This window comes from Dama dama, chromosome 9, assembly GCF_033118175.1.
Source record: "Dama dama isolate Ldn47 chromosome 9, ASM3311817v1, whole genome shotgun sequence".
Classification (NCBI taxonomy): Eukaryota; Metazoa; Chordata; class Mammalia; order Artiodactyla; family Cervidae; genus Dama; species Dama dama.
In genome coordinates, this window is record NC_083689.1 from 60,784,366 (window position 1) to 60,810,307 (window position 25,942).

The following is a 25,942-nucleotide window of genomic DNA, read 5'->3' on the forward strand; positions in this document are numbered from 1 at the left end:
GAAAAATATGGCTCAAAGATTCACCAAAGAGAAACCCTGACAAACAGTGTTGCCAGATTCAAACCTAGATCTCTCTCATCCTAACATCAGAGCTCTGTCTACTGTACTAATCTGCATTTATTACACATATGAAATATATCCCGTAATACATTAGACATCATTAAATGAACAATCAACACATGTGACTCTGCCATTGTTGTCTCGAATCCTTGAAGAATCTGCTGAGTTTTTATGTCTCATTTACTAAGCATTTGGCTAGATCAACTATTTCCCCACCACTAGTTAACATCTAGAATTTATTAGAACTAGTACAGATCCTTGGTTAAAAATGTAGCATCATAATTTATAGACTCTCTGTGCAAGTACTGTAGACTAATCCTTTTTTTTTTCTCTTTGGCCTTGGCACTTAACATAATTATTATTTAATTTTCTATGTTCGGAAGGGCCCATTTGTATTGAAAATGTGCTCTTTAGGCAGTGGATAAATGGAAAGCAGACCGGTTAATCATGTACGATCTCTGAAGTAAAATTTACACACCTGGTGTTTTTCTCAATAACTGGGAATCCTGTTGACAAGAGCTCTTTCTCCCATACTGGCTTTTTGGTAGCCACCACCCAGTTCCTTCCTAGGAAAAACTTTGAGTATTTGTAGGCTCTAGAATCCCTCTCAGAGTCTTCATGCTCACTCATCCTCCCCTAGATTGCCAACCCACAGTCTGTGTGGGGTGCTGACATGGCAGATCTCTGGCAGGAGGCAGAGACTGTGAGAAGCCCCCAGAGGGCACCTTTTCACTTTCTCCCTCCTCTGTTTGAATCTGAGTTCGGTGCCTTCTTTCTCTGAGTTTCATTTTCTCAGTCATCACAAGATGCTCTGAGCCTTTTTGCCATGTGCTTAGAACCATATTCTGAGAAGAATTCAGGAGAAAAGCAAAACCGAATATGTGACACAATTTTCACCCTCAAGAAACTTAACCATACCAAGCAGCTTTGTTCTGTCCTTCTCTCCCTTATTTACTTTTGCTGTCATAGTTTTGTCACTTAAAATAAGAAATCAAGGATTAAGTTTCTGCTTCTTGCTTTTTACAGACTCACGATTATTACTTAGAACTCCTCTTCAGAGGGCCTCTTTGTACTGAACTGTCTCCTCACCACGGAAGGCGGACATAATGACATTATGAATGCAGGGTTAAAACAAGATGGCATCCTCTTGGGATCAAAAAACAATCCAGATGTATTTCAACTGCTTATGTGTCCTACCTTGCCTCCCCAAGTGTTCTGTTTTATAGGCAATCATAGCATCTTGTACCTCTCCTGAGGCATTGTGATGTTTTCACTATATAATTACCTAATGTTTGTTTGTTCTACTAAATCGTAAACTCAATAACTTAAGGCCATGTGTGGTATGCTTCTCACTGTATAACCAGTGTTCAGCAAAAGTCTGAAGGAATGAACACTGTCTGAGCCACACAGATGATTGCCTAAAAGCCCAGTTTTACAGATAACAAAGACAAAATTAAAATAGAAGAAATTAAAGCCATAAATTTCAGACATTTGTTGGCCTTCATGTTGGGTAATAATATAATTTATCATCCCAACCAGGGTACTCCTGAGAATGAAAGAGTTGGTGTTAATAATTATGCTGGGACAACAGGCAAAACTCATACATGTTTTGGAAAAACCAGGACATCTACCAACCTCGTTAGGGCTTTTCAAGACAGTAGTGGCCAAATATGTTTTAACTGTGAGAGAGCTCTAATTACCAGAGCTTTCTGCCTTCTGAGTACTAGATATCAATGTGAATTGATTTCCATTTGAAGTGGTTTCAAATGGGTTAAAAAAAAATCATGTACATGGTGAAATAAGCAGTGTCCCTTTGTCTGCGGCATTTAGAGGATAATAGTGCACTCTGAAGCTGGGACTCCCGGGGCAGAGTTAAAAGCATGACAAGCAACATAGAAAAAGAAATGGAGGCTTCTGAGTACTCTAATTCTATTTCTAAATCTCTGCCTTCAAAGAATCTGCAAAATGCATGCTGTATTTGATAGAATCAAAGATAACAAAACATCTTTCATCTACTTAGAGGATTAGATTGGAAGACACATCTTGAGTTCCAATGTATTAAAATGTGAATTAAAAAAAAATAAATAAGAAAATACAGTAGATTCCCCAGGCAAGAAAAGACCATCTACCTAAAGGGGCAGATATAAAATACGTGACTTCCACATACAGATGGCTGAAAGGCCCATGAAAAGATACTCTAACTATTAGAGAAATGCAAATCAAAATTACAGTGAGATATCACCCCACACCAGTCTAAATGGCTATCATCAAAAAATCCACAAACAATAAATGCTGAAGAGGGTGTGGAGAGAAGGGAACCCTCCTACACTGTCGGTAGGAGTGTAAATTGGTATAGTCACTATGGTGAACAGTATAGAGGTTCCTTAGAAAAAGTAAAAATAAAGCTATATGACCCTGCAACCCCACTCCTGGGCATATACCCAGAGAAAAACATGGTCCAAAGTGATGCATGCACCCTAATGTTCATTGTAGCACTGTTTTCAATGGCCAAGACGTGAAAGCAATCTAAATGTCCATTGACAAAGGAATGGATAAATAAGATATGGTACATATACACAATAGAATATTACTCAGCCATTAAAAAATGAAATAATGCCACTCTCAGCAACATGGATAGACCTAGAGATTGTCATTCTGAGTGAAATAAGTCAGACAGAGGAGAAATATTGTATGACATCCCTTATATGTGGAATCTAAAAAGAAATGATTCAAATGAACTTATCTACAAAACAGAAACAGACTCAGAGAGTGAACTTATGGTTGCCAGGGGAATAGAAATGGGGGCAGGGATAGTTAGGGAGTTTGGGATCGACATGTACACACTGCTATATTTAAAACAGATAACCAAAAAAATAAAACAGATAACCAACAAGGTCCTACTGTATAGCACAGGGACCTCTGCTCAATGTTATGTGGCAGCCTGGATGGGAGGGGAGTTTGAGGGAAAATGGATACATATACATGTATAGCTGAGTCCCTTTGCTATCCACCTGAAATGATCATAACATTGCTGCCTGGCTATACTCCAATATTAAAAAAAGAATTTAAAAATATATGTGACTTCCTAATTTCGTAACAACATTTTGCCTCTGGACTGGGTCAAAGATTCCAAATTATCTGTGATGGTCAGCAACTGTGGATGGAGCAGCCGTGGTGATAGGCTGTCGTGACTGTGGGCTTCTGGGTACCAAGCGCTCTGCTAAGTACTTGTGAATTATTTCCTTCCATCTGCCCACAAATCCAAGAGGTTGATGGTGTGATTATCCCCATTTTACAGCTGATGAAACTCCAGTTCAGAAAATAACTTGGCTAATATGTAGGTGAGGCGTCACTTGAAGGATATGCAAGGCTCTTAGCCTCTCTCCAAGCTTCTGATGTTCAGCACAGTTGTTGCCCTGAGGAGGGCATGGTGAGGGTGAGGCATGGCCACCTGCCTTCAGATATCCATGCTGTCTGGCTGCACAAGTGAGGATGACAGAATAGCCCAAAACTAGAAGCTAAGTTGTATGAGAATGACAAGTATTTCAGCAGAGAAGATGATTTGGGGTAACAACAAAAGCCTCTTGAGAGCTCAGGGGGTTTAAAACCAGGTAGGAGAATTTAATCCATGGAAAGGGAACAGTATTCTGAATGAAAGTATTCATTTGTCTCTCTGCAGTAACATAGAATGAGTTCTGTTTTTAATTTTTCCTGCCAGCAATGTCTAGCTTATTTTTTAAAATACCATAGATCTTATTTCTGCCTAAATTCTAAGTGAAACATAAATGGGATTTTGTTTTATCTTGCTTATAGATTTTTTTAATTCACAGACTTGACTTTTTGTTGTTTCCTAAATATGTAGAATACTTAGCTCATTTTTCTCATTTTTAGGGTCTTTTTTCTCTCTAGTTGTGAAGGACACAGGACTGCATAGTCACCGTTCATTTTGAATTGTGCAATTAGACATATTTTTTAGTCAAGAAGTCAAACATTTTTGCATTTTCAAACTAGAGTTTGAAAATCAGCTCTAGTTTCCAAATTATGGCCATTTCTTCCTTCAATATTCCCCTTTACTTACATTAAATTAGTGAATGAAGATTTTAAAAACATGGACACAGTCATTATTTGCTTTTAGTTTTAAAACTAAGGAACATTAAACTCATTACAATCCTTCCTATGGGATAGTACTCTTTAGTTTGTTGATTGCCACAGTCTCTCCAGTGAATAAAGTAATAGAAAGTAATTTTTACAGTGCAAAGACAAATTTGTATTCCCTCCCTTGTCAGCTGTTAAAGATGCAATCCCAAATTTAAGCTAATAAGATGAATCGTTTGGGACAGTTAAATAGCAAGAGTCATGCTGGGTCAAAATACCATTTGAGTGGATGTTTGTTTTTCCCACTTTCTAAGAATTATCTCACTCTAATAAAGTTATAACTCACTAATTTCTAAATTCCTATCAGAATGCAATAAAAATCTAATTAGGCCCTTGATATCAATGACTGCAGTACAACAAAATGTGTTGCAAAAGTTCATCTCCAACTGATTACAGATATGTTGAAGTAGGAATAAAAGAAAATTCATGATTATAAAAAAAATAATAGGATGTTATTTTTATTCATCACCTTTACGTTCTTTACTGTAATCATAGAAACCTTGGAACTTCCATGGATACACAAAGGAAACAGTTCTTGCACGCCCTGTCCTGGACTGAAGTAGCTACTTGCCAGAAGTTTATATTCAGTTCAGTTCAGTTGAGTTGCTCAGTCGTGTCCAACTCTTTGCAGGCCTCCCTGTCCATCACAAACTCCTGGAGTCCACCTAAACCCATGTCCATTGAGTCAGTGATACCATCCAACCATCTCATCCTCTGTCGTCCCCTTCTCCTCCTGCCCTCAATCCCTCCCAGCATCAGGGTCTTTTCAAATGAGTCAGCTCTTCGCATCAGGTGGCCAAAGTATTGGAGTTTCAGCCTCAACATCAGTCTTTCCAATGAACACCCAGGACTGATCTCCTTTAGGATGGACTGGTTGGATCTCCTTGCAGTCCAAGGAACTCTCAAGAGTCTTCTCCAACACCATAGTTCAAAAGCATCAATTTTTCGGCACTCAGCTTTCTTTATAGTGCAACTCTCACATCCATACATGACCACTGGAAAAACCATAGCCTTGACTAGACGGACCTTTGTTGGCAAAGTAATGTCTCTGCTTTTTAATTTGCTGCCTAGTTTGATCATAACTTTCCTTCCAAGGAGTAAGTGTCTTCTATTTTCATGGCTGCAATCACCATGTGCAGTGACTTGGGAGCCCAGAAAAATAAAGTCAGCCACTGTTTCCACGGTTTCCCCATCTATTTGCCATGAAGTGATGGGATCGGATAGCATGATCTTAGTTTTCTGAATGTTGAAGCTTTAAGCCAACTTTTTCACTCTCTTCTTTCACTTTCATCAAGAGGCTCTTTAGTTCTTCTTCACTTTCTGCCATAAGGGTGGTGACATCTGCATATCTGAGGTTATTGATATTTCTCCCAGAATCTTGATTCCAGCTTGTGCTTCATCCAGCCCAGTGTTTCTCATGATGTACTCTGCATATAAGTTAAATAAGCAGGGTGACAGTATATATCCTTGACGTACTCCTTTTCCAGTTTGGAACCAGTCTGTCGTTCCATGTCCAGTTCTAACTGTTGCTTCCTGACATGCATATAGGTTTCTCAAGAGGCAGGTAAGGTGGTCTGGTATTCCCATCTCCTTCAGAATTTTCCACAGTTTATTCTGAGCCACACAGTCAAGGCTTTGGCATAGTCAATAAAGCAGAAATAGATGTTTTTCTGGAACTCTCTTGCTTTTTTGATGATCCAGCGGATGTTGACAATTTGATCTCTGGTTCCTCTGCCTTTTCTAAAACCAGCTTGAACATCTGGAAGTTCACGGTTCACGTATTGCTGAAGCCTGGCTTGGAGAATTTTGAGTATTACTTTACTAGCGTGTGAGATGAGTGCAATTGTGCAGTAGTTTGAGCATTCTTTGGCATTGCCTTTCTTTGGGATTGGAATGAAAACTGACCTTTTCCAGTCCTGTGGCCACGTGAGTTTTCCAAATTTGCTGGCATATTGCGTGCAGCACTTTGACAGTATCATCTTTCAGGATTTGAAATAGCTCAACTGGAATTCCATCACCTCCACTAGCTTTGTTCATAGTGATGCTTCCTAAGGCCCACTTGACTTCACATTCCAAGATGTCTGGCTCTAGGTGAGTGATCACACCATTGTGATTATCTGGGTCGTGAAGATCACTTTTGTACAGTTCTTCTGTGTATTCTTGTCACCTCTTCTTAATATCTTCTGCTTCTGTTAGGTCCATACCATTTCTGTCCTTTATCGAGCCCATCTTTGCATGAAATATTCCCTTGGTATCTCTAATTTTCTTGAAGAGCTCTCTAGTCTTTCCCATTCTGTTGTTTTCTTCTATTTCTTTGCATTGATCTCTGAGGAAGGCTTTCTTATCCCTCCTTGCTGTTTTTTGGAACTCTGCATTCAAAAGGGAATATCTTTCCTTTTCTCCTTTTCGCTTCTCTTCTTTTCACAGCTATTTATAAGGCCTCCTCAGACAGTCATTTTGCTTTTTTGCACTTCTTTTCCATGGGGATGGTCTTGATCCCTGTCTCCTGTACAATGTCGCGAACCTCCATCCATAGTTCATCAGGCACTCTGTCTATTAGATCTAGTCCCTTAAATCTATTTCTCACTTCCTCTGTATAGTCATAAGGGATTTGATTTAGGTCATACCTGAATGGTCTAGTGGTTTTCCCTACTTTCTTCGATTTAAGTGTGAATTTGGCAATAAGGAGTTCATGATCTGAGCCACAGTCATCTCCCGGTCTTGTTTTTGCTGACTGTATAGAGCTTCTCCATCTTTGGCTGCAAAGAATATAATCAATCTGATTTCAGTGTTGACCATCTGATAATGTCCATGTGTAGAGTCTTCTCTTGTGTTGTTCGAAGAAGGTGTTTGCTGTGACCAGTGTGTTCTCTTGGCAAAACTGTATTAGCCGTTGCCCTGCTTCATTCTGTACTCCAAGGCCAAATTTACCTGTTACTCCAGGTACTTCCTACTTTTGCATTCCAGTCCCCTATAATGAAAAGGACATCTTTTTTGGGTGTTAGTTCTAAAAGGTCTTGTAGGTCTTCATAAAACCGTTCAACTTCAGCTTCTTCAGCATTACTGGTCAGAGCACAGACTTGAATTACTGTAATATTGAATGGTTTGCTTTGCAAACAAACAGAAATCATTCTGTTGTTTTTTAGATTGCATCCAAGTACTGCATTTTGGACTCTTTTGTTGACCATGATGGCTACTCCATTTCTTCTAAGGGATTCCTGCCCATAGTAGTAGATATAATGGTCATCTGAGTTAAATTCGCCCATTCCAGTCCATTTTAGTTCGCTGATTCCTAGAATGTCGACATTCACTCTTGACATCTCCTGTTTGACCACTTCCAATTTGCCTTGATTCATGGACCTAACATTCCAAGTTCCTATGCAGTATTGCTGTTTACAGCATCGAACCTTGCTTCTATCACCAGTCACATCCACAACTGGGTATTGTTTTTGCTTTGGCTCCATCTCTTCATTCTTTCTGGAGTTATTTCTCCACTGATCTCCAGTAGCATATTGGGCACCTACCGACCTGGCGAGTTCCTCTTTCAGTATCCTATCATTTTGCCTTTTCATACTGTTCATGTGGTTCGCAAGGCAACTCCTGTTCTAATCTCCAGCATGTAGTCTAACCCAGAGCAATTGCTGAATAAGTCAGTAACTAAACAAATCAATGAGGACAGAATATACATGCGATCCTTGGGTGGACACGGGAAGTAAAGGTTTCTGTAGATGAAATTGTCTTCAGTATTGTTTGTTTGTTTTTTGGACACATCATGAGGCTTTCAGTGTCTTAGTTTCCCAATCAGGGATCAAACCTGCACCCTCGGCAGTGAAAACTTGAGAGTCCTCACCAGTGAACCACCATAGGATTCCTGGAGCATTTTTTTAGTTTATTCCACACATTCCTATTGTGTGTCCACAGTGTGTGGCTCCGTGCTGCCTTTCTTCCATGCTGTGTAACAAAACACCACAGACATAGGAACTTAAAACAATGCACATTGATTATCTCACAGTTTCTTTGAGTCAGGAGTCAGGGAATATCTGAGTTGGGTTCTTGAAAAGGGGCTGATTGGAACTGGGTTCTCTTCTGGATTCTAGACTGGGCAAGGGTTCACTTCCAAGTCCAGTTAGGATGTTGGCAGAATTCATTGCCTTGTGGCTGTAGGACTCAGGTTGTTCAAATTCAGTGAGGAGACAAAGACTCTAGAGTGAGTCTGCTAGCAAGACAGAGTCCATTTTATTGAATTAAATCATGTAACATAACACAATCAGTAGAGTGAGATCCCATCACTTTTTGCCATATAATGTCTGTTAGAAGCAAGCCATACAATTAGCCCACACTCTGGGGTGAGGATGATATAAGACATGAACACCAGAAGGTGGGGACCGTGGGAGACACCATAAAGTCGGTCCAGCACAATTCCTCTAATGGAGTTGTCTTACACCAAACCCTAACATCAATACCCTCTATGAACTTAAAGTGAAACTGAAAGTCGTTCAGTCATGTCTGACTCTTTGCAACCCCATAGGCTCCTGTAGCCCGCCAGGCTCCTCTGTCCATGGATTCTCCAGGCAAGAATACAGGAGTGGGTTGCTCTGCCCTCCTCTAGGCTACAACCTTAAACACAGCCTTGAACATCTCTGTCAAGGAGGTGGTGAGGAGGTCTGACCAAATGAGCAGGAAAGGTTCTTTCATATCTAAGAGTCTAGGATGATTCCCTCTCACCCCTGGTAGGATGATTCTCTTCAAAGTATAACTTCTTTGATTTTCAGCTCTCTACCACACACCCACTTCTCCCCAAGAAGGCCCCATGACCAAAATGAACTGTCCAAAGAGCATATAACAGTGAAGTGAGATAATCACCTTTTAGCACATTTAATAATCAAGATCTACTGATGAAAGTATTTGCAGGGCAGCAATGGAGACATAGACATAGAGAACAGATTTATGGACACAGAGAGGGGGAGGAAGGAGAGAGTGTGATGTATGGAGAGAGTAACAGGGAAACTTACATTACCATATGTAAAATAGATAGCCAATGGGAATTTGCTATATGACTCGGGGAACTCCAACTGAGGCTCTGTAACAACCTAGAGGGGTGGGATGGGGAGGGAGATGGGAGGGATGTTCAAGAGGGAGGGGGAATATGTATACCTATGGCTGATTCATGTTGATGTTTGGCAGAAACCAACACAATTCTGTAAAGCAATCATCCTTCAATTAAAAAATTAATTCATTAAAAAAATAATAATCAAGACCTTTTTGCGATTCAGTTGTGAACCAGAATTCTTTGCTTTCATAGGCAGAGACCTTCAAGGCTGAGGTTTCACCTTTTTGTCTGACTTATACACACTGCAGCATCTTGGAAGTCACCTTTTATTCCTAGGGATGATCATTTGTAGGAAAAATAAGATCTTTCTTCAGCTAATCATTTTGGTCAATGATCACTGAGTGACAGATGAGCTTCTGATGAATGAACTTGCCAGCACAGTGACACCCCAGCTTTCTGAAGCCTGTGCGAATGAGTCATCTGGAGAGAGGCTTTTCTAATTCCCAAGGGTGTTTACTGCTCTCTGCTCACCATTTAATTTATACTACAATGACATGTCTCATTTTCTTAATGGCTTAAGAAGAGCTATCATTCACTGTGTATATATCAAGAACTAGGCACTGTGCTAACAAGTATTTTTCACACACTGATAGTCAGCAATACCATGACAGGTTAAGTGCCTTGCCCAGTACCATGCAGTTGGTATACTATGGCCAGATTCAAACATAGGATTATCTGATTCAAAGGTTTTACTCTTAATATAGGCTCTTTTGGTTTCATTCTTATAAACATGATAGACCTCTTCAAAATCAGATGAGCTATTTAGTGCTATTTAGCCAATACCAGGGCTTCCCTGATAGCTCAGTGGGTAAAGAATCTGCCTGCAATGCAGGAAACTCCAGTTCGATTCCTGGGTTGGGAAGATCTGCTGGAGAAGGGATAGGCTACCCACTCAAGAATTCCTAGGCTTCTCTTATGGCTCAGCTGGTAAAGAATTTGCCTGCAGTGTGGGAGACTTGGGTTTGATCCCTGGGTTGGGACGATCCCCTGAGAAGAGTAAAGCTACCCACTCCAGTATTCTGGCCTGGAGAATTCCATGGACTGTACAGTCCATGAGGTCGCAAAGAGTCAGACAGGACTGAGCGACTTTCATTTCACATCCAATAGCAACTAACATTAGTTTCAGTTCAGTTCAGCCGCACAGTCGTGTCCGACTCTTTGCGACCCCATGAATCACAGCATTAGTTTAGACACATATTTTTAGTTGGTGTGTGTTATGGGTTGAGTTGTGTGTCCCTCCCCCCGCCCACCAACACACACACAAAAGGTATGTTGAAGTCCTAATCCCTAGAATCTCAGCATGTGACCTTATTAGGAAATAGGAAAGCTTCCCAGGTGGTCCAGTGGTAAAGAATCTGCCTGCCAATGCAGAAGATGCAAGAGATGTGGGTTAGAACCCCTTGGTCAGGAAGAGCCCCTGGAAGAGGAAATGGCAACCTACTCCAGTATTCTTGCCTGGGAAATCCCATGGACAGAGGAGCCTGGTGGGCTACAGTCCAGGGAGTCACAAAGAGTCAGACATGACAGAGTGACTGAGCACATAAGCACAGAGGTAATCAAGTAAAAATGAGTTAATGAGGGTGGACCCTAATGTAACTTGTGTTATCAAAAGTGGAAATGCGGACATAGAGATAGACACACAGAAAAGGAAGACGATGTGAAGAGACACAGGGAGAACTCCATGTGAAGATGAAGGATTGGAGTGATGTGTCTATAAGCCCAGGAAGGCTAAAGATTGCCAAAAAACCAACACAAGCCAAGAAGAAGCAAGGAAGTCCCTCACGTACAGGTTTCAAAAGGAGGAGGACCTGATGACACCTTGATTTCAGACTTCTAGCCTCCAGAACCATGATATATATTTGTTTTTTCTTAAGCCACCTATTTTGCAGTGCTTTGTTACAGCAGCCCTAGCAAACTTATACAGTGTGTTTTTACAGTTCTCTTAGAGGCTAAAATGTCAACCTTTGCTTCTCTAGCACATGCTGCTCAGAGCAGCTTCTGCTTCCCTCCTGATATGCTGCTCCAAATACATTATGGGATGGGAGACCAGATAACAAAACTTATTAGAACTGTTTATAAAAGTGCAGTAACCTAAGAGGGAAATCCGATAAGTCAAATCCATTAGCTTTCGTATATGGTAAACTATTTTACGTTGCCCAGAGACTATCTCTGCTTACTTCCGTATTTCTGATTTGGTGAGATATTTCGGCTATCTCCGGTCTTTTAATAACATGTCTCTAGCCCACGGGGTTTTGTTTTGCACTTAAATATGTCTAGACGAAGTTCAACCTTTTCTGATTTACCAAAGCAGCACGTCCAGTATATGAGAAAATTAAAAGTCTAAAAATAATTACAGATTGTCTGATCTCTGTATGACTCCTGCTCTGTGTGAAGTTGCCTTTCTTCCTCTCAGTACACTGATAATATTTTGTTCACGGCAGTGGGATGATGGTTTGGCTTTGGCTGCCATTTTCTGTGGGCTGGTTAAGAAAATGCCCTTCCTTTTTGTTTTGGTAAATCTTCTCTTCAGTAGTTTACAAGCCTTCTGCAAGTCTTCACTTCCTAACTGCCACAGCAGAAGGGCTACTTGAGCCTCAAAAACAAAATGGTAGTGTGGTAATGAGGGTATTAGGTTGATGTGTTCTATTCAGCACCTGCTCCCGAGCTACTGAATAATGAATGAGCATCAGTTACACATTGTGAAAACAGGAGACTCTGCCTGTTTTGTGCTGTGTGTCAGGCAGTTCTGAAAGGAGCTTTGAAACTGTGCTTCTCATACGAGGGCACCCATTTGTGAAAACCCACATGAAAAAGTCCAAGAACTGCTCGTTTCCAGGTCAACATTTAACTTGCCTGTGCCGAACTTGTAAGCTTCTCTAAGGTTAAGAGTTTTGTTAATATGCAACCCGTGCCTTGGTCCAAATTAAATTTTACTTTGCCTAGCATACATTTTAGCCCAAAGCTGAAGCGTCCTTCTTTCAGGGTTAGTCATTTAACGCGTGGTATTGATGACTTATTCATGTGCCAGGCAAACAACTCTTGATTGGAGGTTTTTTAATTCATTAACTATGTTATTTGTTTATTCACATGTGTATTGTTGTTGACATTTTATTGAAGTATAGTTGATTTACAATGATGTTGCATTAGTTTTGGGTGTACAGCAAAGTGATTCAGATAAATATACATATATATTCTTTTTCAGATTCTTTTACATTATTGATTATTAGAAGATATTGAATATAGTTCCCTGTGCTATACAGTAGGTCCTTGTTGGTTATCTATTCTATATATAGTTGTGCATATATCTTAATCCCAAGCTCCCAATTTATCCCTTCCTCTCTTTTCCCTGTTGTAACCATAAGTTTGGTAAGACTGACCTGGCCTCAGCTCAGCTCTCTTGCTGCTGCTTCAACCACTCTCTCCCCTTTCTCACATGTTCTGATCACAATATATATCTGCTACAATATATATATATCTGCTACAGGATATAACAAACTTCCACTTTAGAGTCTAAGTATAGACAGGCTCTTTATCTGTGAATCTGTCTCTGTTTTGTCAATAAGTTCATTTGTATTTGTTTTAGACTCCACCTATAAGTGATATCATGTGATACTTGTCTTTTCTGTCTGACTTTACTCAATATGAAGAGTTTTTGAAGCATAGAATCATGGTTTCTGTCCCCTCAGAGCTTATAGTTTGGTTGAGGAGATGGACAAAAAATGTAATACAGAAACATAAACAAAGAACAGAGGTATAAATTACCATGTTAGGTACAGCGTTTGTTAAATGCTTTCTGGGAAATAAAAATCTAAGGAAAAGCATGCAGGTTTGGGGAGATTGGGCGACTTTAGCATCATGCTGGAAGAAGCCTCGCCAGTAGGTGGCATTTGAGCTCTAAGGTGGAAGTTTGTTACTGTAGTAGAACAGAGTCCTCTGTGGTCAGAACAGGTAAGAAAGGGGAGAGAGATGTTGAAGAAGCCACTAGAGAGCTGAGCCGAGGGCAGGTCCTCTTACCGTGTTCAAGTAAATGCTCTAGTTCAAGGTTATTTCTTATTTGGGTTTTAGTGAAAATACAGAGCCAGTTTTTAAAGGAGACTTACTTGAATTTGTTATCAGTTTGGAGATAAGGATAGGGGATTCACAGTGGGTAGAGAATGGGCCTCATTAGCTATTCTAAATATCAGGGCAGGAAAGAGCCTGGAGATTATTAGTTCAACTTGCTCCCTCTGTAGGGAAGGGATCAGCATACTTTTTCTATAAAAGGCTAGATAGAGAATGTTTTAGACTTTATAGGCTGTACAGTCTGTCCCAACTCATTGACTCTGCCACTGAAGAGTAGAGGCAGCCACAGATAACATGGAAGCATAGAACATGATTATGTTGCAACAAAACCTTCAGTTCAGTTCAGTCACTCAGTCGTGTCTGACTCTGCGACCCCATGAATCACAGCACGCCAGGCCTCCCTGTCTATCAGCAACTCCTGGAGTTTACCCAAACTCATGTCCATTGAGTCAGTGATGCCATCAGGCCATCTCATCCTCTGTCGTCCCCTTCTCCTCCTGCCCTCAGACCTTACAGATACTGAAATGTGAATTTCACATGATTCTTTGTGTCATAAAATGGCATTCATCTTTGATTTTTCAATCATTTAGAAATGTAAAGTCCCTTTGCAGCTTATAGCCATACAAAAAACAGATGATGTGCTACATTTTGGCCACAGGCCATAGTCTGTCAACCCCGGAACAGATGCTAAAACTGTGGCCCAGAGGAACAAGTGATATGAAGGTCACAAAGCAAATCAGAGACAAGGCTAAGACAAGAAATCATGTGTTCTAGCTGTTGGGCTGGTGGTGGTTGTTGTTCAGTGGCTCAGTCGTGTCCGACTCTTTGCGACCCCATGTCCTTCACCAGCACGCCAGGCTTCCCTGTCCTTCACCATCTCCCAGAGCTTGCTCAAACTCATGTCCATTGAGCTGGTGATGCCATCCAACCATCTCATCCTCTGTCACCCCCTTCTCCTCCTGCCTTCAATCTTTGCCAGCATCAGGGTCTTTTCCAATGAGTCAGCTCTTTGCATCAGGTGGCCAAAGTATTAGAGCTTCAGCATCAGTCCTTCCAATGAATATTCAGGATTGATTTCCTTTAGGATGGACTAGTTTGATCTCCTAGGCTAGTACTTTTTTAAAAATAGCGTCTTCATTGATGATAAAAGGAAGAAGATATTTGTTGTTCAGTCACTAACTTGTGTTTGACTCTTTGCGACCCCATGGACTGCAACACTCCAGGCTCCCCTGTCCTTCACTATCTCCCAGAGTTCGCTCAAATTCATGTCCATTGCGTCAGTGACACCATCCAACCATCTCATCCTCTGCCACCCCCTCTCCTTGTGCTTTCAATCTTCCCCAGCATCAGGGTCTTTTCCAATGAGTTGGCTTTTTGCGTCAGTTAAACATCAGTTTTTTACTATCTGTCCTTTCCTACACTAATACTTCCCAATTATTTGTTCAATATTTTCTGAAAGTTAGTTGAACAATTACTCTGTGCCAGATACTAAACTAAAAGTTCTGCATGTACCTTCTCACTAAAGCTTCACAATGGCTCTATAAAGCAGATACTATCACTGTCCTCTGTTTACAGATTCAGGAGGGCTGAGTCTCAGAAGCTTACTGCAAACATGTTTCTAGTCTCAATAGAAAACTAATTCACATGAGACTAAATAATATAGGGGCTTTATTATCTTATGATACTTGAAAGTCCAGATGTATGCCAGACTCATAGGCTATCTTGATCCAACACATCAGCCATGGACTCCACGCTAACTCCTTTACATTCTATGAATCACACACCTTCTGGAAGCTTTCTCCAGGACAGCAAGGAAGCTTCTTCCTCAGAGGCTCATAGGGTAACTCTTGTCCCTGCTCAATGGCTTAACTAGGGTTACAGCCCACTCCTGAACCAATAACCGGAACTATGGCATAACCCTCAGTAGCTTAGCCCTGAGTCATAGAACTGTCTCCTGAAGTCAAGCATGGGATCAGTTCAGTTCCGTTCAGTCGCTCAGTCATGTCCGACTCTTTGTGACCCCATGAATCGCAGCACGCCAGGCCTCCCTGCCCATCACCAACTCCTGGAGTTTACTCAAACTCATGTCCATTAAGTCGGTGATGCCATCCAGCCATCTCATCCTCTGTCATCCCCTTCTCCTCCTGCCCCCAATCCCTCCCAGCATCAGGGTCTTTTCCAATGAGTCAACTCTTCGCATCAGGTGGCCAGAGTATTGGAGTTTCAGCTTCAGCATCAGTCCTTCCAATGAACACCCTGGACTTATCTCCTTTAGGATGGACTGGTTGGATCTCCTTGCAGTCCAAGGAACTCTCAAGAGTCTTCTCCAACACCACAGTTCAAAAGCATGAATTTTTTGGCGCTCAGCTTTCTTCACAGTCCAACTCTCACATCCATACATGACCACGGGAAAAACCATAGCCTTGACCAGATGGACCTTTGTTGGCAAAGTAATGTCTCTGCTTTTTAATATGCTGCCTAGTTTGGTCATAACTTTCCTTCCAAGGAGTAAGTGTCTTTTAATTTCATGGCTGCAATCACCATCTGCAGTGATTTTGGAGCCCCCTCCCAAAAAAAAAAAAAAAAAAATGTCTGACACTGTTTCCACTGTCTTCCCATCTATTTCCCATGAAGTGATGGGACCAGATGCCATGATCTTAGTTTTCTGAATGTTGAAGCTTTAAGCCAACTTTTTCACTCTCCTCTTTCACTTTCATCAAGAGGCTTTTTAGTTCATCTTCACTTTCTGCCATAAGGGTGGTGTCATCTGCATATCTGAGGTTATTGATATTTCTCCCAGCAATCTTGATTCCAGCTTGTGCTTCATCCAACCCAGCGTTTCTCATGATGTGCTCTGCATATAAGTTAAATAAGCAGGGTGACAATATACAGGCTTGACGTACTCCTTTTCCTATTTGGAACCAGTCTGTTGTCGATGTCCAGTTCTAACTGTTGCTTCCTGACCTGCATACAGGTTTCTCACTGTGTGGATCACAATAAACTGTGGAAAATTCTGAAAGCATGGGATAGATTTCCCCAAAATAAAGGGACTACAGTATATATGTGTGTGTGGCAGAGAGGTTAAATACACAAATGAACTGAAATGATTAAGAGAATGAAGAATACATGTTATGAAGGCAATTGTAATGTATATTATACAAAGTTATAACTTGCCCAAGGTCCCAGAACTAGCAGATTTTCAGCTGAGATTTGAAACTGGGTCGTTTGACTCCAGAGCCCACATTCTCAGCATCTAGGTTCTACTGCTTCCCAAATAAACCTAATAATGCCTGGAGATGGATAGATGGATAGAACAATTTGTGATTGGGACTATTACCAACTTTATTCTACTCATACACGTACACAATTACATAGTACAGTACCATATACCATATATATGACTCATATTTAGTCTGTGTACTGGTACAGCCGTGCCCATTGTAAAACTACTAAAATTCTTGTATTTCAGTGTAGTCGTTGATAGGGAGCGGCTGCCTGAGCTTTCCTGTTACCCAGTTCCTTTCGTGCCCCGCTTTGTTCTGTCTTCTGTTCTCTCACCCACAAAATCCCTTGATCCAGCAGCTAAAGTGCTAACTCCTGACCCAACAGGGGTCTCTTAGGTTCTGCTTGTGTGCCTCCACCAGCATTCTGATGACAGACTTTGTTACCATCAATGGACCACAACTGATCTTGTTCCTTTCTGGTTCCTCTTATTTTGTAGACTCTTTTCCTTCCCCTAACTAATACATCTCCTTCCTTAAGATTTCCTGGGTTTGAGTGGAAGACCCAGGAGACCTGAGTTCAGGCCAGTCTCTGTGGCTGAGTGATAGTTACTCCGTGTCCTTGCCTCCTTGGGTACAGAATGCGTAAATGTTGCTTAAGATTCTAGCTATGTGAATCCAAATTAAAGAAAACAGTGGTAATGAAGAGCACTGCTGACAAACGCAAAGCTGTAAGGCAGGAAACCTTGTCATCTAAATATTCTGCCTTCAAAGACTACAAAATGATTAAAAATCTCAAGTTTCTGGGATGGTGGTACATGGCCATATTTCTCAAACCGGAGTGTCTGTACTATTGTACTGTTGGGGATTCATCTTCCTTAAACAATAGAGTTATCCAGAACAAGAAAGATAGACTTCTTATATTAAAAGAGATATGGATTTATTAATATTATAGAGTAGGGTGCAAAGTCTATATGATTTTCATATATAAAATAGAAATGATGAAAAAATTAAACTTGCTGCAGACCAATTTTAACCACACCTCATACCCCTGGGTATGTTAGGACATTCTCTGCTGAGAGGGAGTAAGATATGATTATTTGCAATGTAAACTAAGATTGTACCTCTCAATCTTTGATTATAATTCCAGTTCTGTCTTACTTTTAATCTTGAGCCATCTCTGAGCTCCCCCTTCTTCATTCGCAAAAATGGGTGTAATATCTAAGTTATGGATATTGCTTATTGTTGTAAGCAGTAAGGTCAGTGTTGTCTCTCAAGTGCCTGCCACAGCATGGACAATAAATATTAACTCTAACTACGCTCGTGACTCATGGGAAGTACATCAGTTTGAAACATTATTATGGACTAGCCTCAAACACCTCTTCCTGTGGCCAAGCAGGCATTACTAATCAATCTTTCCCCTTGGGTGTGGAGGCCCTTGACCAACACAGTCTGAAAACCTTCAGTCCCTTTACTTCATTTCCTTGTAATGGCTTCTGTAACTAATACTCCCTTGAACAAATTGTGGGAAAGGCTGGAATTGAACAACAAAAAGAATTAGCCAGAAAGTTGCTAAGAGAATAGATGTTAAAAGTTCTCATCACAACAGAAAAAATTCATAACTATGTGTGTTGATGGATGGTAACTAGACATATTGTGGTGATCATTTCAGAATACACACAAATACTGAATTATTATATGGACATCTGAAACAAGTACATGTCAATTATTTCTCAGTTGAAGCAACCAGTTGGTCAGAAAGTTAGAGGATGATACTTGGTCCTTTAATAATCCAATCCTGGCAGCTTTTCACTTCTGCCTCCTGCTCTAAATTATGTAATTTTGCTCACAATTTCCCCTCACACTATCATACCCCCGCCCCTCTCTTTTCTTAATGTGGGTCTGTTAATGTGACTAATAGCCTTCATGAAACACCATAATTAATATATTATAGGCACAATAAATACAATATTGTATGATATTATATAAATATATGTAAATAAAATATCATACATATACAATTTTCCTCTCTCAAGAACTTGGAGAGTACCCAATCTAAGAAAACATTATATAACAAAGATTTAAACCCAAACCATGGACCTGTCAGAAAGCTGTGGGACACTGAAGGAGTTGAGTTTGGTTTGGATACACAGATTTTCCTGTTCTGTCTTTTCACAATACCCCATGTCATATTGCAGGGTGAGCAACTTGATTCCAGGGTAGGCTCAGTGAAGGGATGTAATTAGCCTATTAAGTCCTGCTAATGTCTTGTTAAAGTCATTCAAGTGAGAACAGCAGACATATCAGTTCCACCTTGAAACCTGCCATAGGGAGCACTGCATTCCCACACTCTGTTTATAGACCCCACAGTAGGAATCAGCTGATTCAGCAGGACCTGGCCTTTTCTGTTTCATCAAGTCAAGATGCAATGAGAACTTTCTACAGAATGTGTGTGTTCCTGGAGCACTTCAGCACTCCCCAAATGACTGGTTTTTTCATTGCCAACAGCAAATACAGTGCATCTTGCATAGATGGAGGAGGAAACCAATATTCTTGCCTGGAGAATTTCATGGTCTGAGGAGCCTGGCAGGCTACATAGTCCATGGGGTCGCATAGAGACGGACACAACTGAGCAACTAAGACAGACAGGCATAGATGGAGGGTGTTTTGTTGCTGTTGTAGTTCTTGTTCTTTTGCTTTTGTTTTTCTCTTTGTAGAAGAAAAAGAAAGACATGGCTTATTATTCCTGAAGTTGGAGATGCCAAGGGACCAGATGCACTCATTTTTCTGACAAGTATTTATTCAAGCACTAACTTTATTCTGGGCACTTTGATGAGCTTGGAAGCTACAGCAGTGAACAGTACAGTACAGAAAAGATGTCCTTTCTCTGAGAACTTACATTCAGAGGGGTGGGGGGAGACAAATAATGAACAAATCAGAAAAAAATACATAATGATAGTGTTGTACTGAAAATAAGATGGAGGGGAAGAGATGAAGATGGAGATGAGTGGTCAGGAAACTTCTTAGAGGATGTGACATTTTAGCTGAGATCTGAATGACAAGAAGAAACAAGCCATGTAGGGGGACAGGATTGTAGGTAGAGGGGGCAATGTTCAAAGGAGACCAAGAAGAGCAGTGTGGCCAGAGCATGGTGTGTGGCAGGGAGAGGATGCTGTGAGATGTAGCTCAGGGTTCTGCAGGACTAGAGCATTGCAGGTCATATAAGGCCAGGGGTAAATGGTTCAGATTTTATCCCATGTGGGTTAGGAGCCAGTGGAGGACCTTAGGCAGGGAAGGTGTATGTATTGAAAACCCCGACCCTGGGTTCTGTGTGGATAATGGATTGTCAGGGAATAAGAGGAGAAGCAGGAACAAGGTACTATTACAAATTTCAACTAAAAGATGATGGTGGTGGTTCTGGAGATGGTAATTCTTGTGTGTGTGTGTGTGTGTGTGTGTGTGTGTGTGTGTGTGTGTTTCACTGTAGTAAAATATACATCACATAAAATTTATCACTGTAACCATATTTAAGTGAAAAAGTACATTAGGTACATTTACACTGTTATGCCAGCATCATCACTGTCCATCTCCAGAACTTTTTCTTCATCTCAAACTGAAACTCTATAAAAATTAAATAATAAATCATCCATCCTTCTTTCCCCCAGTCCTTGAGAACCATTATTCAGTTCTCTGTCTCTGTGAATTTGACTGTTCAATCTAAAGATCTCCTATAAGAGGAATCATACAATAATTGCTCTTTTGTGCCTCACATATTTCACTTAGCATAACATCTTCAAGTTCATCCATGTTCGAGAACATATCAGCATTTTATTTTATTTTTTACAAATATCTGTTCAAATACCTGCTTTCACTTCTTTGGGGTATCTACCCAGAAGCAGAATTACTGGATCAAGTATTAATTTCATGTTTATTTTTTTTTGAAGAACCATCGTAGTGCCTTAGATCATTGTATTTTAAAGGTCAAATTTTCAAGGCTGCTGAGGGGCTGGTATTATGAGTTAAGAGAAAGAGAAGAAATAATAATGATCTCCCAATGTTTTTGTTTTTATAATGGGAGAATATTGGTATGGTATACTGGGCTAAGGGCCTTGGGGATAAGAGGGTTTTGGTGTTTGTGTTGGATGTGATGGATATCAAAGGATCTCTTTAGGACATATATTTATATTTATCATGGCTGCTAAACATACAGATGGAAACATCAGGCAGAAAATTTCATTTATTATTAGTCTAGAATGTCAGGGTTGGCAATAAAAGGTATATGAGACAGGTCATACTGCACAGGGGGTAGGATCTAGTGATGGCAGAAGAATGATTCAGGAGATGGGAGTGAGGAAATAATCAGGGTGCATATTTTCAGCTTGCCTGGGTGACTTTAGGAATAGCCAGGTTTGGTAATTAACCAGGTAAACCATCTTATAGATTGCCTTAAATGAAGGAAACCACTCAGGATTACTGGAAAAGACGAAAAAGATAAGAGGTGGTGCTGCATTTCTGAACTAGAAAATCTCACCTTGTTCTAGAAGAAATTTTAATACAGCACCTGGGTTTATTTTTATTTCCTTTCTACTGCTACATGAATAAACAGTCTTATCACACTGCTATTCACCCTTAGTGACTTAGAGGTTACTTCATCACTTTTGAGAGAAACTGTGTACTCAGGATCTCTGCTTATATACTTCATTTTTCTGTTAAGAGTCTACTTTCCCTTTTCTACAGAGAAAGGATATTTTCTCATATCCTTTCTCTGAATTTAGTAATAAACATACCTCTTTACCACTTCGAACCCCTTTGACAGGTTTCCTCATGAACCTTTCTTAGCCTCTCCATCCCTGGGGCAACTTGATCTCGTGTATCTATTTCCCGTATTCTAACACAGTGACTTATCAAAGTAGGCAAATGTTTGATGAATAAATGAACGTCAGATTGAAGTAGGACATACCACCTTTAAAATATGACCTCTCTGATCTTTGTGCTGTTCTTTAAGCTATAAGGAAGTTTCTGGGGAAAGTAGTGGATATAACAAAGTGTGACTATAACAAAAATTTTTTTAAAATGATGCCTAGAAATTTAATAGAAAGCCCATAAATTGACAAAACCATAGCAGTTCATTCCTCCCAGCAAACCCTCATAAATTCAGACCACGAAACCATTATGTTCATTCTGCCTCTCCCTTCCAGGCAGGGTTCCTCAGAGCCTCCCCCTCATCTGGAAACACTACACGATGCTCACTGATGCCAGTCTGAAAGAGGTGCCAAGAGCCTAGTGCTTGGTTTACCTGGAGCTTTAAGCTGCAGAGTGTTTGATGGTGCGCTATAGTGCGCTTATATATCCTGGTTTATATTTTAATCAAGAAGCTGTCCCTGCCATCAAGGAGTTCATGATCCAGTTGGGGAAAAAATTAATAGAAGTGTGATAAATGTTATGATGGAAGAAGTACACCATGCAGAGCATGTAGGAAGGGCCACTATCCCAGAAATGGAAAATTTGAGCTATGCCACTCTCCCTGAGAGTGAGAGACAAATCTGGATTTTCTGGGTGTAGCAGGTCAAGGCTCTAATTCACACAAAGGAACAATGGAAGGTGAAGGGATGGAGGGGGCATTTAGGAGACTCCACGTATTCTATGTTGCTGTTGCCCAGGAGTCAGACTAAGAGGGCCTTTCATTCTATACGAATGAGTTTAGACTTGATAATTTTTGAAATGAAATCCATCAGAGGGCACGGGGTGGGGTCTGAAATATTGAGACTTTAGCCACAGAAACATCCAGTTTGCAACCCCCTCCCACTCTGTTTCTAATAAATTGTACCCTGAACAAGAGAAAAATTTGCCACAGCCACAAATGATCACTTATGAATCCAGAACTAATTTTAAGAAACTAATGAACTAAATGAGGAGATATTTAAACCTTATGAAAGTACCCATGTACCCGCCTGTTGGGTGGGGCACATACTTGGTTCTCTCTGGAGATAAGAGGCTTGTTATTCATTAATAGTGTCAAGGAAAGAGGACTCTGACAATCTTGGTCTGTCAAAGGCTCCGGTCACCTTATTCTAACAACATAAAAGCCTCTTGACTAGGCTGAAAAATGTAATCCCAAACCTGTTGCAGAATTTCTTCCCTAATGACTTCTGTGAATTTGGGTTGAAGGGCTTTAATGATTTGTTAGGGAAGGGCTGTGAAAGCAGGAGTGTGGAAGAGTGAGGTCTATTATGAACTGCAGAGCAGTGCTCTCATTGAGGACACTGCTTGCAGTAATATTTGTTTCTTGAGGACTTTTAAAAATTCTACAGACCAATCCTCTAAGTATTTACCATCAAACCACTCCCTTCACCGGATGAGGGTGGGTTGTATTCCTTTCTGTGGATTTAAGGAACTTATCAGTGCATGGAAGACTGGTCCAAATCCTTTAAATAACAACCCTAGGAATAAGACTTTTTGAGTCACTATAGGCATTAACATCATCCTAAGAAAGATTCTAATCTCTGCCAAGTTTAAAGTATAATCACAGTTTTGAAAATGTATGTAAAAGGTTCTGCCTGAGGTATTTTTTGAGTTACATAGGATCCCTCTTTCCTGGTTTGTGAAAAACTAGAAGAGATCAGAGGCATTATATCATTAGCATCTTCATCAATCTATATTCAGGAATCTGAAGTTTCATAGTGTGTCTCTCTGCTTCATCTCAGTCAAGACTTACTACCCATTAATTTATGTTTTGTTAAGACCTAAGGTGTAGAGAGTATGAACAAACCATTATTTCTCTAAAAAAAAAAAGTATAATCACAGCATAGACCATTTTGTTTCTCATAGTCTTTAAATTCACTTCATCTGTGTAGCTCTAGAGTTACACAGACAATAGTGATGATCAGTACTACTGCCTTATGACAATGTAAATGCCATATGATTTCTGGAGCAATACTTACTTGCTTGGCTATAACCCACTATAGAATTTAAGGGTCCAAGAGCTTTGGAATGGAAAAGACCCAGGTTCAGAGCCCAGTTCTTCTGTTTACTAGCTCTGTGACCTTGGATTAAGTGACTTAACTTCTTCAAGCCTCAGTTTTCTGATCTAGAAATTGGGAGTATTACTGGTTATCATCTCAATTCACTGTGAGGATTCAATGAGGTTGTGATGAAAGGCTAGTACATTGTTTCAACCCTTGCTACCATTCTTGAGAATTTCCTTTATCCTTTGTTGTTGTTGTTCAGTTGCTCAGTCTGGTCCGACTCTATAGTTCTGCTTTATTATGAGCTACTTTCTGTTTTCTTTTTCCTTCCCTAGGGATATGAAACCTGACAATATTTTGCTTGATGAACATGGTAAGTAAATGATTTGTTTGCAATCAACCACTTGATACACATGTGCAACAAATTGATTATCTCCAGCAGAGGAGAACTATACATGGAAAAAGTGTCTTGCTTGGTTCAATTGCATTGTTTGTACAAACTGTATTTAATGGTGGGACAGACCACATGGGAGAACTTTATCATTTATTGCAGTGGCATAGTATACTAGTACAGGGGTGCCCAATAGCTGTCCGCAGCCTTTTAGGAACCAGGCTGCAAAGAAGGTGAGAGGTTGGCCAGCTAGTTAAGTTTCATCTGCTGCTCCCCCTCAATTTTCATCACTTGCATTACCGCCTACACCATTACTGCCCCCCTACTCCTAATCACCTCCGGCTCTGGTCCATGGAAAAACTGTCTTCCATGAAACTGGTCCCCGGTGCCAAATGGGTTGGGGTCGACTGCACTAGTACACCCATAAATAGCCTTAAATTTACATAAGGAAAAAGTTGTTCTCTTTTCAGTTTTCTTCCATTTCTGCTGATTTCTTCAAGAAAACCACCCCAGTTTTGGGGTGCTAGTTTGCCTTAATATCTCTATAGAAATTATCTCCTTTTTTTTTTTTTCCCATAAAGGCAGAAGAGACCTCAAGTATAGAGCATTCGGTAGGCAATAGTATCTACTTAGAGATTCATGACATTATTTTGTTCTCATTTTGTCTACTTTTAGGCTTTTCTTCTCGTCAGGGCAAATTTTTACATTTATTTAAGAGATATTAAGTTTTTTGTCCAACCATTTTCAGTTAACAAAAAATCAGTCCATTTAAAGAAACATATAAAGTAGGTGAGAGTCTAGGTGGTACCCAGAGGGATAAGGCAGTGACCATGAAGGTGAAAAATGAACACCTGAAGTTCAAGAAACACTGATTGAAGATGTCCTGTAGAAAAAGCTTTGGCCAACAGTGATTAAATGTGTATAATCTCCTCCTGATATTATTTTAATGGACATTTGGATTTATTGGTACATCAGTGCAGAGTTATAGGACACACAGCCTACATGTTATAAATGTTACAGAGGCAATAAGATCCTTGTTAAATTTTCAGAGAGCTGCTGGGTTGAGGGAGTCCTAAATCTGCAAAGCTCTGTATTCATCTGACTTTTACAAAAGGGATTTACAAGTGGGACTGAAACTCCACAGACTCTCCGGGGTTCATTATTTATTTACCTAATTGCATTTTAAACCTGGTTTGCCACGTGTGCTCTGAGTGCCAAGAAATACTTTTCTGTGTGACCTCTAATTTCAAAGCTCAGCATCATTATTTATTTATGGACTGTCTAAAAAGATTTTTTCCACTTTCTTCCAACGCCTTATTTCTTCCTTCCCTTTACTGCTTCTGACATTTGGGAACAGGTTCTCTGAAACTCAGAAATGTGGGCACTGGTGAGGCAACATGAAGGTGACTTTCATGAAAACACCAGTTATCTCTGCCTTCAGTAGGAAGCAGGATCCCCCTCACACTGGTACCAGTAAACTTTGTGGAGCTTCACAACTGTCAGCGTCACAACCCTAGCCGCTAGAGGCTACCTCTGCACAACATGATAGAAAAAGGTGCCTGTGTGCCCGACACAGTCTCGGGAAGGTGGGCACTGGTCATACAGAGCCTGGTTTGGGGTCTGTCCCCACTTCTTTCTCAACTGCTTGCCTCTGTGCCCAGTGTATTGCCCGAATATTTGTCAGGATCCTGAAAGGAGACATATTGATCCTGTCAACCAAAACCTTTCCAAAAGTCACCTCCTATCAACCATAACCTTTCCAAAAGTCACGTTCCATTTGGAGAACAACATTTCAGTCTTGGATCTCCAGTGTGACCTCATGTTATTTTCTACCATGAGGTCATCCAGGTCTCATTCAAAGTCTTTCTCTTTCTCATTTTCTTTTTTTTTTTTTTTTTTAGGTTTTTTTTTTCTCTCTTTCTCATTTTCTTATCAACTTGGTGATTGTAGATTAGGAGAAAGATCCAGGAATAAATTA

General features: G+C 40.4%; 1 protein-coding gene across 2 annotated transcripts in view; it reads left to right on the top strand.

Annotated features, from left to right (window-relative positions):
- STK32A (serine/threonine kinase 32A) overlaps nucleotides 1–25,942 on the top strand; it is a 153,221-nt gene that overhangs the window by 82,861 nt on the left and 44,418 nt on the right. For both annotated transcript variants that reach the window (XM_061151663.1, XM_061151664.1), the window contains one exon: nucleotides 23,909–23,946. In XM_061151663.1, coding sequence (XP_061007646.1) covers nucleotides 23,909–23,946 — 38 coding nt within the window. The remainder of the gene's footprint in view (nucleotides 1–23,908; nucleotides 23,947–25,942) is intronic.